Source organism: Helianthus annuus, chromosome 2 (assembly GCF_002127325.2).
Source record: "Helianthus annuus cultivar XRQ/B chromosome 2, HanXRQr2.0-SUNRISE, whole genome shotgun sequence".
Lineage (NCBI taxonomy): Eukaryota > Viridiplantae > Streptophyta > Magnoliopsida > Asterales > Asteraceae > Helianthus > Helianthus annuus.
This window is the reverse complement of record NC_035434.2, coordinates 11,290,548-11,306,460: the sequence shown is the minus strand read 5'-3', so window position 1 is coordinate 11,306,460 and position 15,913 is coordinate 11,290,548. Positions and strand designations below refer to the sequence as shown.

General features: G+C 34.6%; 2 protein-coding genes across 4 annotated transcripts; both read right to left on the bottom strand.

Annotated features, from left to right (window-relative positions):
- Window positions 1–1,784: 1,784 nt before the first annotated feature.
- LOC110910363 lies at window positions 1,785–2,599 on the bottom strand. Its single transcript, XM_022155033.2, has 2 exons — window positions 2,379–2,599; window positions 1,785–2,310 (listed from the first exon to the last, which is right to left on the bottom strand). The coding sequence occupies exons 1-2, from the start codon at window positions 2,463–2,465 to the stop codon at window positions 1,882–1,884; spliced, it is 516 nt and encodes a 171-aa protein (XP_022010725.1). The 5' UTR covers window positions 2,466–2,599; the 3' UTR covers window positions 1,785–1,881.
- Window positions 2,600–2,898: 299 nt separating this feature from the next.
- On the bottom strand, window positions 2,899–7,501 carry LOC110885909. Of its 3 annotated transcripts, none has more exons than XM_035979144.1 (8): window positions 7,301–7,501; window positions 7,132–7,206; window positions 5,346–6,331; window positions 4,580–5,260; window positions 3,833–3,916; window positions 3,645–3,752; window positions 3,103–3,556; window positions 2,899–3,024 (listed from the first exon to the last, which is right to left on the bottom strand). In XM_035979144.1, the coding sequence occupies exons 1-4, from the start codon at window positions 7,320–7,322 to the stop codon at window positions 4,757–4,759; spliced, it is 1,587 nt and encodes a 528-aa protein (XP_035835037.1). In that variant the 5' UTR covers window positions 7,323–7,501; the 3' UTR covers window positions 2,899–3,024; window positions 3,103–3,556; window positions 3,645–3,752; window positions 3,833–3,916; window positions 4,580–4,756. The 3 variants fall into 3 exon arrangements, with proteins under 3 accessions (XP_035835037.1, XP_035835039.1, XP_021989338.1); XM_035979146.1 differs by having other exon boundaries at window positions 7,132–7,203; XM_022133646.2 differs by lacking the exons at window positions 2,899–3,024; window positions 3,103–3,556; window positions 3,645–3,752; window positions 3,833–3,916 and adding an exon at window positions 4,027–4,139.
- Between the last annotated feature and the right edge of the window lie 8,412 nt (window positions 7,502–15,913).

The following is a 15,913-nucleotide window of genomic DNA, read 5'->3' as shown; positions in this document are numbered from 1 at the left end:
TGCGTGATTAAATATCTCAATTGATTTTTTTACCCCTTTTTTGTGATTAATCATAACCATACACAGGACTATTTGAAATGGAGACTTCAAGTGACCAAACACTGATTCTCATCTCCATAACTAGCGTAATAAAATAAAAACTCATGCGTGATAATAATTAACATGCACTTTTTTCATATCAATATTGCTAAAGCAACATTCAAAAAAGTATGAGACATCAAGTGATATAACACTGATTCTCATCATCATAACTAGCTATGGGTGGATGATTTACCAAAATATACCCCCACATATAAGTTCAATACACATAAAACTAGACTTAAAACTACCATTGTTCAAAATACCAACAACACATTAGGTCATCCCGAAAATCAACAAAATAGTGTATTAATCAGCCATACCACCTACTTCGGTGACATTATCTTCCCAACCTCCTTCTCGGACGTCTCCATCTTCTCTTCAACGGTCTCCACTGCATCTTTCAGATATGAGTATACCAAGTTATCTGCAGATGCTTGATCCTTCATCAGTTGTATTCCTTTCTCCCTCAACAAAGACTTTGGTTCTTCCAGCAGCATTCCCCACACTTCCTGGTTTTTTTTTTTTTTTGTTGTTCTAATAGCCTTCCCTGCACATCCAGAATATTGTTACAAGAGTTAACATTAGAAGCAAGTTCCGTTAACCTGCGGGTATTCAAGAGCTCCTTGATTGCTTCGTTCGCGGGATCTGTCGACATTGTTGTTTTTGAAGAGAGTTTGATATATATTTTTTTTGAGTATATGCCTAATGGGGGGTGAGTGAATCATATATGTGTGTTACTGCGTAATTAATTTTGGTAGTTGAGAGATATTTTTGGTAAGTTAAATTTAATATTTTACATCATTACAAGTCATATCGACTTAACAGTAGTCTATCTAGTTATAGGGTTTCATTATTTGGAGTGATAAGTATTTTATATATCAAGTTGTATTTGTATACTGATAATGTTTGTCTAATTATCACTTCATGCGGGATAAAACCTGGGCATGCGTTATTTTTTTTAATTCCTGCGGTATAAATTGGACATGCGTGATTTCCTAACTTCAAGCGTTTTTTTTATATAAAAGGAATCTAACTTGTATCTTGCGTGATTTTACATAAAAGCAATCTAATTTGTATCATGCGTGATTTTTAGTTACATAACATATGTACTTGTAATGGGCCAAGAAAACTACAAAAAAAAAAAAAAAACAGCTGTCATGGTCAATAATTTTATATTGTCCTCTTGCTCTGCAATTCCCTTTTATATATCGTTGGAAAACCGTTCAATTTTTATCCGTTCAATTTTTATTTTAAAATATGGCAGATTCTTGTAATTCATCGAGTGGTTCGTCTTCGTCATCTGGTATGCGTGCTTATCTAAAAAAGAGAATCGAGGATCAAATAGCTGAAGACAAGTCTTGTAAGGACTTGCTGGAAACTAACATTCATAGGGTTAGAGAGAACATGAAAAGGAGAGAAGAGATACTGAATTTGTTGTCTGGTATGTCAGATTCAAGTGTCAAAGAGGTGGCTATGATGTTTATGGTTGATCTTGGCAAGCGGGATGAGAAACAGTTAAAACAACTTGCGGACGCCATTACCGTCTTAGGATGCTCTATGGAGTTGAAGATCCAGTTTTTAGAGACTTATTTCTGATGGTTATTATGTATCGTCAATCATATGGGGTGTGAAATCATGTCTATCTAAGTGTTTTATATTTTGTATGAAAGTTGTGTGTTTGAATAATGAAAATGTCCGAGTAGTTTATGTTTATAACCAGAAATTATTAGAATTATAAATAAAAATAAAAAATCCAACATGTCAAAGATGTTTGGAACAAAAGACAGCAAGATAGTAGTCCTACGACTTTTCATTTTGTTTCCCCTTTTTGAGGTTGAAGAACTGATCCAATCTGTTACTTATTTTGCTATCTAGATCGTGCAAAGCATCTGCGGGTATCGAATTCTTCATAAAGTCCGTAGCTTTGTCGTATACCTCTTTCCTTATAAGATTGTAGTCGGACAATACAATCTTACTAAGATACCTGTACCGCAAAAACCGTAGTTGTGAATCTTGAATCTTCTTTTGGTCTTCCGTTTTAAACCCTGCATTCCATGGAGATTTGCCCTTGTATGTCTCCATATGTCTCATAGTGAAGACACCACAGTCACAACCGTTTTGAAGAGTTCTCCAATCCATTTCCTTTCGAATTATTTTTGCCTTTTCCAACTTTGTTATCCACTCTTTTTGTCCAATTTTGCCTTTTAGGTATAGTATTAGAACTCTCCGCTATAAGCACGATAAAAAATCATATTAGTACCTATTCATCATAATAATAAAAAGCTACTTAGAATTACCAGCTTTTCGGGGCGTCCACGGTAGCGTTTGGTAAACGATTCGGCATACCTAGAGTTATCTATTAACTCGATATCTCCATTTTTCATGTTAAAGCATAGGCACCAGTAATGATCAGAAAGTAGTACTGGAATGAAGATGAGATCAACTTTGTCAACTTTCTTCACCTGATACTTACACAATATATCGTCTACGCTTGGTCCGAATACTTTCAATCGATCAGTATCTGTGATTTTTGGCTCAAACATTTCGTCTTGCTACAAGAATTTTCGTGATTTTTCTCATTAAAATCCATCGCTCCATTTAAGCGTTAACAAGAGTGATTATAATATAGAATGGTTGGGTAACATTAAACATGTATTCATTAAACATTAATACACGGGTGTGTAATATATAAAAATGCAACCATGCGTGATTAACATATTAAATTTTCAACCTTGCGTGATTATTGTTGAAAAACTTACCAATATTGTAGTTGGCAAGAACAACCTGTAGGGTGATGATTTTTTGTCCCTTTTTTTCTCTTCAAAGTTTAAAACATCTACAAATGCGTCCATTCCACCATATGATATGTATTGCGATGGGTGGAAGGTTTCAAATATGATTTTTAGCGTTTCGACTCCACTGTCAGACTTGTATATCAATGTCCTGTTTTTTAATACCAACAAAGAAAAGTTTAAAAAAAGATGAAATTTTTAAACTAATTATTAGGGTTAAAAATCTTACCCAATATCTCCCACCGGAGCTAAGAGATAACAGATGATTGTTTGGTCACGTCCCAAAAGTGGCTCATATAAGTTGGTTACCCTGTTGCAGTAAGGTGATCTGTATGCGTCACCTAGTTCTGCCATCCGCTTTTCGTTCTTTTCCCTGATCATGTTGATACGCGTTCTCACTAGGTGTGTATGCCTCTCGCCATCCGTTTTATTTGTGTTCGCTGACACATGAGTCTTTTGATTACTTGCACTTGATGTTTGTAGGATTGGAGCCAATTTTAAAAGTGTCTCAACCGACTGCATTTCTGCTTCGGTCACTTCATCAGGTTCATCAGCGGATGTTGTCGGAGGCTTTTCTTTATCATAGGCGTCGGTTATTGTATTATGTTTATGTGCTTGTTGCTGACTGCACTCTGCCAAATTTACAGGTTGGTCCATGTTGTTTACCACATCTGCTTGTGCCACTGTTTTTATGTTTGATTTGGTTAATTTTTTTGTAATCACAAGCTAAAAAAATGTACCTTTTTTTAGTAATGAACGTAATTTTGTTACCTTCTGTAGTCTGCCTGTATACGCCTGGTTCGATGGTTTGTAAGGCAGCCAGGCATGAGTCCGAAATACCACCATCATCAAATGGGGTATTATGAACATCATCACATCCTATAAAATCCCAAACGTTTTGGTTTTTATTAATCATAATTTCCTGTAAATATTAACAAATAAGAGAAATTATTATATACCTTTATCTTTCCCTGTGTTTTCATGTTCCAACCTTGCATCTCCATCGCCCTCTAACTCTTGATTTGTTTCGCCACCCTGTCCAACTTTGTTTTGAACCACCTCATCACCAGCAGAGCTTACTTCATCAGGTATCGAAACTGTATTTTTAGAAACTGTATTTTTAACCGCATCATTCCATTTTTTACACCTTTCCATAATTTCAACATCCCAGAAAAACTTCTCCTTTACCCCCTTAACGAGATTATTCATATCCGAAACCAGAGAAATGTATTTCTTTATATTATTGTCCATTGTTTTCAACAACACCTGCGGAATTGGACATTCAAAAAGTTCAAGCGTGATTACCAGTCTAAGAAGCCAAGTTTCATTTTTTTTTAATATCATGCGTGATTATCAGGATATGTGTTACTACTAAAAAATTGGACCAACAGCTTAAACTTGTGGGTAGTAAATAAAATTAGAAGCCCATTGCACTTTTTATGGCATCAAGATTTATGCTAATCGGCCTCCTATTTGACAGTCATATATATTTTTTCCTTAGTCCAGACTTATGTCAGCCCAAACCAGCAGCAGCATACGTTCATTTTTTGAAACCCCAACTGTCAAATTCTGAAGTCCCCAACCATGCGTTATTAATTTGTTGTCCAATATGCATTATTACATGTACAGTAATTATTTTCTAACATCATAAACAAGTATTATAGCATGTGTTATTGACAGTAACAAAAACAAAAAATCCAGTTTACCTTTTTACTTTTTTTCGAGGCTTCCCACGCAGCATGATCATAGATCACCCCGGTTAGTTGAACCGGAGTGCTGCAGTAGTCAATCTCTTTTTGCGTTTGTGTCCCTATGTCCATTTCATCTAAATTCAAAGCTGAAATATGTTCATTCGGATTCCACCCATCAAACCAATCCGTATTTCATGGTATGTTACCTTCGTCAATCGGATCTTCCCCATCCAGGTTTCCAGCCAGGTTTCTTCTGTTGTAGACATGTGTCGTATCCACTGGTGGTATTATGTACTCATCCGTATCTTCCATACGCTGATCTAATGTATTGAATTCGGTGAGGTTTTCTTGTACCGCAGCTGCCTCGTGTATCGGGATGTTGTCAGCGAAAAGGTCAGTGTACAGCGTCGAAGTGTTCTGTTTTACGATTTCGAATGGTGCGGTCGTAGACTCTTGATTTTGATGATCATCGCCATTGATGCGTGAGGCAGTAACATGTTGTTGATCCTGGCGATTATCATTTGCTCCTTCGTCTTTCTCCACTTCATCACAATCTTCAACATTTAGCGGCCCGTTGTTGTATAAATATTCTTCCACGTCGTCGATCATACCAGAGGTTACATACTGTATGACAGGCATTTTGACAGCTTCATCGAAAATTTTGTGTCTTTTGTTGAAATAATGGCTGTATAGAAGCTGCATATTGTTTTTTGAAAAAAACCAAATTATTAATATTAATATCGTATTTAGCATAACCTTTAAAGATGTGTACATAACATACCGTTAGGAATGCAACCGGGCCATTGTATTGTGAGTCTAACTTTTTCCAACCTTGTCTTGTTCGTTTCAGCGATTCTAAAACGAAGGAGCACCAATCCAGATTTGGAATGTCTTCCTCTTTGTCAATTGCAAGTAGAAAACTTTGTTTAACAGTTGTTGACTTTGTTATCTCTACAAACAAAGTGTTCCAGTAGGCTAGGAAATTTAGCTTGAATAATCGTCCGCCAGTGGTTTGCTTTGACATAGTTCTTGCAAGTAAAGTATGAGTAATTTTGTTTGTGTCTGGCCACTGGTTTTTGAACTCATCTATGGTTGTTTCTGCGCCTTGAGTAGCCGTATTTTTCTCCACTATTGCTCCTTTCCTAGGCTTATTTTTTTCTCGTACAATAACATTACCCTTTGGAATACCAAACACGTCATGTACTGAATCTCGGGTGATTTCTATCTTGTGATTTCCTATGTTTAGTGTGCTGTATTGCTCGTCATAGTTTCGTACGAGCCAATACCCTAAACGTGTGCTTATATGATAAAGCTTTATATTAAGGACCTCACCAAATCCAATGCTCTTCACATCCGCCACCTGCGCTTCAGTAAAGTGCTTAACTGTATCCATAAAACCTGAAGGACTGCACCGTAGGCTTATTACATCATGATGATAATCATAGTACGGTCTTGGTTCTGTCCTAATAGGTTCTGCATCGGTAATCTTCCGTTTCCCCTCGATAGGATCCATCTGCTTTTCGTTTTTCGATTGTTTCTTTTTTACTGGCTCAAAGTCATCACCATCTTGGTTAGTTGTAGTATTTGGCCTTTTTCTTGTGTTTTCACCCCTTTTGACTATCAAGTCTCTAATAGGTACTTCAAAGTCATCATCATCATCTTGTAGACTTAATTTTGTATGCTTTTTATTAACCTTTAATTTCTGAGGTTGCTTTGTCATTATCGACTGAATCGGGGGCTCAAAATCATCATCATCATCAGCAACCCCTACATATTTCAATACAAAATTTAAATCAAGCAAACAATCATGCTAATGCCGCTTGTTATCTCAAAATCTCCAATTTCACAATTTTTAAGCTAGAACCGCTAGGTCATATCAAATATTCAACATATGTAATAGCAATCATGCTAATGCCGCTTGTTACCTCTAAATCACCAATTTCACAATTACCGCAGAAGCCCCAATATTATAAGTTTCATATTTAAAACTTGTAAATTTCCCAATTCACAATGTAACCTAATTCAATATTACATATCAATCATGCTAATGTCGTTTGTTAGCTCAAACGATTCAATTTCACAATTAGATCAGACGCCCCAATATCAAGTGGTAAAATTCCCAATTTCACAATGTAACCTAATTCTGCTAGTTCATTCAAAAGAATTATCATCATCTAATGTTAAGCCTGCTAATCCCGCTACTACATATCAATGAATCAACAAAAAATTACGCTTGTTCTTATCAAATAACGCTAGTTAACCAACCCTAATTTTGGCTTAAAAAACTTCAATCAACATCAAACCTGTAGTTAATGTCGTTTTTAGCTCAAACGATTCAATTTCACAATTAGATCAGACGCCCCAATATCAAGTGGTAAAATTCCCAATTTCACAAGGTAACCTAATTCCGCTAGTTCATTCAAAAGAATCATCATCATCTAATGTTAAGCCTGCTAATCCCGCTACTACATATCAATGAATCAACAAAAAATTACGCTTGTTCTTATCAAATAACGCTAGTTAACCAACCCTAATTTTGGCTTAAAAAACTTCAATCAACATCAAACCTGTAGTTATGCCGCTAATGTGCACCGGCTTCACCGGATCATTTCTTTTCTTGCTCCGTCTTTCTCTTTTAGCTTCTTCAACATATAATGTAACCGCCGATTAGTTCAACTACAAAGTTGGGACTGGCTAACAAAATAAACGGGGTTCAGAAGATGATTTAATCGATACCTCTTAATGCCGTATTCGTCATTCTCAAGTGAAATCGATGGTCGTTGGTTGTTCACCGTTGTTAATCGTCTTTCTCCGTCGGTCGGAATCGTTTGAAACTCACCGAAATTTTTGATTATCAAATATGGTTTTTTGATTAGATACTGAGATTTAGCCGGGTATTTAGGTATAGGAAATTGACCATTTTAACCTTTGGTTCACATAATTATGTTTTAGACAGACATTTAAACAATTATTTAATCACGCTTTTAATCCCTTGATCTTACGGTCAGGATTATCACGTATGTAATGTACGATTACTAATAATGTAGGTTAACCGCTCTATATATATATATATATATATATATATATATATATATAGGGTAAGGTTCATGCGAGAACCACCCTTATTGCGAGAACCGCGAGAACCAATGTGAACACAAAATAAAATCTAAAAAAAAATCAAAAAAGCACTCAAAAATTTTTTTATTTTTTTTAAATATTTTTCCTAAAAAATTCGCTATATTTAGTTACAAAAAAAAACGTTTTTTTTTTCGATTAACAGTTATCCATGCACATGTGCATATGTATCATTACTTCGACAAATTCGGTAATACGTTATCGGGAATAGACAATTGCACTTTAATTTACAATACCATTCATAATTCACTACTTTTTACATTACCAATATTCAAAATGCACATGTGCATCATTAGGTATAACCATGATATAACGTGTTTTGTTACAAAAAGTTTGTGATTTTGAATGGAGAAGTAGGCCCATATACATGTTTCTTGGTTCGTTATATCTAGTGGTTGATGGTTTGGTTATAGTTGTCAATTTATGATGTAATATGTTGGTTGGATGGTATAAATGGTGTTTACATACATGTAATAAAGTGAAAATATTGGTAATGGTATTGTATTATGGATGGTAGGAGGTAATGGTATTGTATTATGGATGGTAGGAGATAATGGTAGTGTATTATGGATGGTATGATAGATGAAAGGGAAAGTGTATTCAATGTAGTGTACCAAAACACCTTATTTCATGTTAATACATATAGATGCACATGTGCATTTCTAATATTGGTAATGTAAAGACTATTGTATTACACATGGTACTGTAAATGAAAGTGCAATTGTCTAATAGTTGTAATGAATTACGGAATTTGTCAAAGAAATAACAAAAATGCACATGTGCATGTTTGTGTATTATGGATGGAATGATAGATGAAAGAGAAATTAGTGTACCAAAACATCTTATTTGATGTTGATACATATAGATACACATGTGCATTTCTAATATTGTTAACGTAAAAAGTAGTGTATTACACGTGTTAGTGTAAATGAAAGTGCAATTGTCTAATATTTGTAATGAATTACGGAATTTGTCAAAGAAAATATACAAATGCACATGTGCATGGATAACTATGACTCGAAATTTTTTTTTTTTTTGAAATTTTTTTTATTTTTTTATTGTAAACTAAATATAGCGAATTTTACAAAAAAATAGTAAAAAATAAAAAACAAAATTTGGGTGTTTTTTAGATTTTTTTAGGTATTACTGTTTGTGTTCACACTGGTTCTCGCGGTTCTCGCAATAAAGGGTGGTTCCTAACGGATCTTTGTCGTGTATATATATATATATATAGGGAGAAGATCATGCGAGAACCACCTCTTATTGTGAGAACCGCGAGAACCAATGTGAACACACCAAAAATGCCTAAAAATAGCTAAAAATCACACAAAAAAATTTTTTTTGATTTTTTTAATATTTTTTATAAAAAAAATCGCTACTTTTCGAAACAAAAAAAAATTTTAATTTTTTTTAAAAAAATTTTTTTTTTTGCTTCTAAAAGTAGCGATTTTAACATAAAAAATATTAAAAAATTCAAAAAAAAATTTTTAGATTTTTTTAAGATTTTTTTTAGATTTTTTTAGGTTTTTTGGGGGTTTAGTTTTTAGCATTTTAGCTTTAGGGGGGGGGGGTTAGGTTTTTTTTAGGTTTTTTTTAGCATTTAGCTTGAGGGGGGGGGGGGGGGTTAGGTTTTTTTTTTTGGGGGGGGGGGTTTAGGTTTTTTTTTTTTTTGGGGGGGGGGGGGAGGGGGTTAGGTTTTTTTAGGTTTTTTTAGCTATTTTAGGTTGTGTTCACATTGGTTCTCAAGGTTCTCACAATAAGGGTGGTTCTCGCATGAGCCCCTCCCTATATATATATATATATATATATATATATATATATATATATATATATATATATGTAGGGTAGGGTTCATGCGAGAACCACCCTTATTGCGAGAACCGCGAGAACCAATGTGAATAGAGGGCATTAGTGTAAATACATAACAAAAATTAAATTACATGCCCATCCTCCTCCTGCTGGACTTCAAAGAACAATTAAATCATATTTTTTCATTTAGTTCATGTCCGATACTCCAACATCTCAAAAATTCATCATCTCCATTCACGTCTACACACCAAAATCTCTGAAATTCGCCATCTCAATCTTACAATTCATGGTGTATTCGTCGTATAATCGAAATTAGGGCAATAAGAACAGAATCATCGATCATATATTCGTCATCTGCTCGAAATTAGGGCAATAAGAACCATAATCATCGAAGATTGTGACACAATTAGGGAGAATCTGAAGAACAGACGTCCAACGGACTCGCCGTAATCTAGTTGTTGTCGGGTTATTCAGTGTCGCTACACCGTTTCGTGAATTTGTAAGTTTATACTCTTTGTTTTGCACTTTTATATGATAATATGACGCTTAATCATCGATTCAGATTTTTATATGTTAATATGACGCTTAAATCATTGTTTCATATCTGCACTAGTGAAAATCGTTCGATATATATGATTTTTGAGAGATTAGAGGTGACTGTTGTGATAGAACTATATGTAATGTGGTATTTATGTGTTTTTTGTATGTAGTTTTGTTACTGACTAATGTTAGATATGATTTGTGGTAATACGAAATTTGATTTGGTAAGGGTTAGGGTTTTTTTTTTTGAAGCAAACCTGTTGATAAGGTAAGTCGTGTTAATGCACATGTGCATAGTTATGCACATATGTATATTTTTAGATTAGGTTAATAAGGTCAATCATGTTGTGCAAATGTATATAATTATGCATATGTGCATAATTTTCCAGAATAGGTTAATAAGGTCATTCATGTTGATGCACATGTGCATAATAATGCTATGCACGTGTACACAGTCTGCTAGAATTTGTCAACAAGGTCATTTTTTTCGTTGTACATGTGCATAGTTATACACATTTGAAGAATTTTCCATAATAGTTTTATTAGTGATTAATGTTAATTATGATTGGTGGTAATATGAAATTTGATTTGGTAAGGGTTAGGGTTTTTTCATTGAAACAAACCTGTTGATAAGGTAAGTCATGTTAATGCACATGTGCATAGTTATGCACATATGCATATTTTGCCAGATTATTTCCATATGGTAAGTCATATGGATGCAAATGTGCATAGTTAGGCACATGTGCATAATTTGCCAGAATATGGTAATAAGGGCATTCATGTACATGTGCATAGTTATGCACATGCGCATAGTTTGCCAGAATATGTTAACCATGTAATTTATGTTGATGCACGTGTGCATAGTGATGCACATGTGCATAGTGTATATAGTAATGATAAAGTTAATGTTAATGCACATATTCATTGAAATTTTATGTTTGTTAATCATTTGTTTTTTTATTATTGTAGATCAATAACGGAAAAATCAAAGAAGGTAACTTTCGTTTTGAAATCAAGGGATAAAGGGTCAAAAAAATGTCGCATGCAATGGAAATGATTACGCAACTGTTAAACAAATAGGTAAAAAGGTTGATTAATATTTGATGATGCAGTTAGGAGTTTATGCACATGTGCATCCTTTTATTACTTTCATGTTAAATGATATCATTTATGCAAACACATTACTTATATCACATGTAGGTGCACAAGAAGAAAAAAAAGTATAAAGAGGAGGACAAGTGAGCGAAACCACGATGAAACATTGAACAAGTAAGCGAAATCCCTTTATTACTCCTCAGGCTGCGAGGTGTTCACTATGCGACACATGGGGATGTTTAAAGGTAGTGGTGAGAAGTTTGATTGCAGATTCAACAGAGATAAAGATATTCAAGACATGCAACTTAAGAACATGAGGGTGAAGATAGTAAAAAAAAATTGTCGTTATCAGAGGCGAATGATCTTGTTTGTTAATATTTAATGTATTATGTTGTTGGTAGATGAAATGTTGGTACTGCACATATGAATAGTTTGAAATAGCATACATATTGGTATTGTATAATGTATTACAGATGGTTATAATTGTTAATTTAGGATGTAATATGTTGTTTGCTATAGTATATGTTGGTGTTGCATATGTGTAATAATGATTGTTGATCTGATTACGTGATTCTTATGATGAGGGTGTTATATTTATTTGTTGTAACACAAAAGTTGTGTGATAATGTGTTAATGTTGGTAATGCACATGTGCATTAATAAAAAACAATAAACATGTCGGTAATGTATGTGTATATTTTGAAATGTTGTATATTTGTGTATATCATATTACGTATGTGGTACCCTATTACGTTTGGGGTACCACATTACATATGTTGATGTATATGTAAAGGAAGACGAATCACATGTAATTAATAATTTTACATTTATGCACATGTGCATTGTTCGAAACAGTAACCATGTGGAGTGAAATAGTAAACATGTACTTAAAACATAATGACACTAAAAACAATGCATCGATAAGTTTACATGCTATGGCTTCAATGTTGAAAATGCACGCATTAGGTAATGCACATGTGCATGATGTTAATTGGTAATTTATAAGTAGATAAAATGAATACAACAGTGAATACTACACCGCTAAGTAGATAAAAAATAAGTCTAAACAAGGAATGTAAACAAAAAACAAGTGATAACAATTTATAAGTAGTTCAAGTATTTTTTTGGTTGTCCTTATTTTGAACATAATATATACCATTCTTTTGAACATAATATGTACCGATGTGTACAATGCTCAATGTAGGATTGTTCCTATATATAAACAAAAAATAAAATGAATAAAAAGAGGATATAAATATCATAATTAATAAAACATATGGAATGTGTACACACAATGTTTAAACGGTCAACGATGTATACATGGTCAACAGTTTATCGATCAACCATGTATACATGGTCAACAGTTTATCGATGATGATTATAGTGGGTCAACAGTTTACCAGTGATGATTATAGTGGGTCAACAGTTTATCAGTGATAATTATAGGGTGTTAGAGTGATAATTATAGGGTGTTAGCGATACGATGCACATGTGCATGGGAAATGTATTGATGGTTAACATATGATTATAGGGAGATGATTAAAGGGTGTTGGCAATGCGATGCGCATGTGCACGATTATGTATTAATGGTTAACAATATGATTAGTTATGATTATGGGGTGTTGTTAACGTGATGCACATGTGCATGTTCATGTTAATGATGGTTAACAGTTTACGGATGACGAGTATGGGTGTTATCAACATAATGCACATGTGCACGATCGGTGACGAGTATGGGTGTTATCAATATAATGCACATGTGCATGGTCGTTGTATTGATCAATCAGATAAACAAAAAACTGAATAATGTTAAATAAACAATGATACACGAACATAGAGTAATCAAGCAAATGTTAATTTTTTGTTTGTTTGAACAGCATCAAAACTTCTCATACCGCAAAACTTCTCATACCACAAAAGAAATACTATCGATTAGCTGGTAAAACAGCAACAAGGGGTAAAAATCTAAATAAGAAAAAAAAGTGCAGAACATACTCTGCACATACACAGCCATACAAAACATAAAATAACAAAAAAAACAAATTAACCCAGCCTTCCCAGCTATCAACACAGAACTTCGAACGATATTTTACCCATCCGAACGAGAGGTTAATAACATTCTCGGAAGCCGACTCTAAAGAACGCTTGCCCCCCTTAAAGAGACTGTTGTTACTATCCTTCCAAATTACTCATAAAGTGGAGTAAATTAGACCCAAAAGCAATGTACTATTGACATAAGAATCTAGTCGCGTATACTCTTGAACAAGCTGCTCCAGGGATGAGAGGCATGCAAGGTCCCAGTTACACCAAACAGAGATCTTCGTCCACACCGCCTTGGCTATCGGGCACTCAATAAAAACATGTGTGACCGACTCCGAAACCCCCGCACACTATATGCAGCAACCCGTAATGGTACTAACCCCTCTCGCACGCATATTTTCCCCAACCGGAACCCGATTCTGCAGCAACCTCTATATGAAACCATTAACTTTAATAGGGACCCAGTTAAGACACTCAGACACCTTAAAATCCGACCCAAAGCAAGCTTCTTCCAGGACTTTTTCTTGTCGCTTGAACTATGAAACCATCAGATTGACGGGTAAGGTATGTATGTGATGAATCAAAAGATGCCATATATATCACAAAGGGGTTATAAAGTGAAATCATGTTTATTTGTAAGTAGATGACATATAGCAATATAATCGGACTGAGTAATCGTATAAGGATACTTACAGTGGGAATTGGTAACAACATAGAAATTGGTAACAGAATGGGTGTAACAAAAAGGATGTAATTTGTTGTAATCACCGGATAAATGATGTATTCGACTGAGTAATCGGACGAGCCGGATTAGTTATCGCAGTGGTGACTTATGAGCAGATGTATGTCACCAGATGTGTTTTCGTCGGAGGATTTGTCGTCAAATTAGTTGTCACGGTGGTGGTGCGGTGGTGTCACGGTGGTGGTAGCGACGATGTGTTAACGTTGACCGGCGGCGGATGTGTCGTCGGCGGCGGCGGTTGTCATAGGGGTGGTAACAGTTAACAACTTGAAGAACAGAACCCTTGAAGGAACCCTTACAAAAATGCCATGTGTTCACACTGGTTCTCGCGGTTCTCGCAATAAAGGGTGGTTCCTAACGGATCTTTATCCTATATATGTATGTATATATATATATATATATATATAGAGGAAGTATAATGTACAAAAGGGGTAATCGTACTTCACGTACGCTAATATGCTGACCGTCAGATCTGTTTGATCATCTCGCAATTAAGGTTTAATCATTAAGGGCAGATTAGTATTTTTCATTCTTGTCACAGGGGTAATTCAGACATTTACTAAAAACAAGGAAATTACGCGAGTTCGTTATCTCCAGCATCCCGGTAATTACGATCAGTATCAGTTTCAATTAATTTCCATTTTCAAATTATAAAATTAGCGGTTATTGGTGGGCGAGTAGGGTTTCATCAGTTTTTTCTTTGTAATGGATCCACAGAGTAGTAATGCTCGAAACATAGATGATGTCGAATTTGAAGATGATGAGGTCGATACCGGACATGATGATGCAGAGCAATATCGGAATCCGACATCAGACAACAACGTTACCTTAGACGATCAGACTAGTAAGTTGTAAAGTAAATGGCTTTATTAAATGTGTTGTGTTTTATCTCCATCATTTTCACAATTATTAGTTTTCTTAAATGTATTTTTAATCACGAGTGTTTGTTTGAATTCAAGAGAAGTTTAATTTACTGGTTGTTTTTTGTTTATGCGGTATTAGATTCTGAAGCGTTATTATATTACATGCGTTATTTATAGTTGATGCGTAATTTTTTTTGTTTCAATTTTCGTGATTTTATTTAATTTCTCTGTATGTTTATAATATTTTCTTGTTGTCATTTTTTAAATGTAGATGAAAGATTGTATATCCCAGAGGTAGCTTCATCATGTGTTCCTGTTATTGGAATGGAGTTCTCTTCCATAGAACAAGCATATGTTTTTTATCAGACATATGCCAAGAAGGCAGGGTTCTCCGCTCGAAAAGGAGGTGAACATCATGTTGGTGGTATTATCAAGTCTAAATATTTTGTGTGTTCAAAAGAGGGGTATAAACCACAGGTATTTGATGAGAATTATTCGAAGTTGTCTAAGCCATATAAACGTAGGAACAGACCTACTATTCGAACCGGCTGTAAAGCACAAATTAAGCTTTGTTCGACGGATGGGGTGTTGTTTAAGGTTGATAAGTTTGTTCAATCTCATAATCATTCATTCGTGTGCCCCAAAGATATGCACTTATTACCAGCTTATAGACATCTGTCTGAGACACAAGAAGAGATGATATGGGAGCTTGGTACATTGAATCTTGGGCCAGTGAAAGCCTTTAATATAATGAGAAAAAGATACGGGGGGTTTGAAAATGTAGGCGCAACTAAAGACGATTGCAAGAATTTTAGAGCTAGGATACATAGCTACATCGGACAGTATGATGCAGATATGGTTATCAATAGGTTGACCGATAAAAAGCAGTTTATGGTTGATTATTCATTCTTTCATTCGGTCGATGAAAACAAACGATTAACCGGCCTGTTTTGGGCCGATGGCTTGTGCAAACGTAATTATGCTGAGTTTGGAGATGTCATATCGTTTGATGCTACATTTAAAACCAACAAGTTAGTCATCACTTCAAGCTTATTACTGTAATTTTTTTTATAATCATCTTGTTTTTTTATTCATTTTTTGAATTCACATTTTGAAGGTATAAAAT

What these genes read in the sequence shown, in the direction of transcription:
- LOC110910363 (XM_022155033.2), bottom strand. Translation starts at nt 2,465, where the DNA reads ATGAAAAATGGAGATATCGAGTTAATAGATAACTCTAGGTATGCCGAA. An exon ending in GTGGACGCCCCGAAAAGCTG is followed by an intron (nt 2,311 to 2,378) that starts GTAATTCTAAGT and finishes TCGTGCTTATAG; the next exon opens with CGGAGAGTTCTAATACTATA.
- LOC110885909 (XM_035979144.1), bottom strand. Translation starts at nt 7,322, where the DNA reads ATGACGAATACGGCATTAAGAG. An exon ending in GACGAATACGGCATTAAGAG is followed by an intron (nt 7,207 to 7,300) that starts GTATCGATTAAA and finishes TATATGTTGAAG; the next exon opens with AAGCTAAAAGAGAAAGACGG. An exon ending in CATTAGCGGCATAACTACAG is followed by an intron (nt 6,332 to 7,131) that starts GTTTGATGTTGA and finishes TGAAATATGTAG; the next exon opens with GGGTTGCTGATGATGATGAT.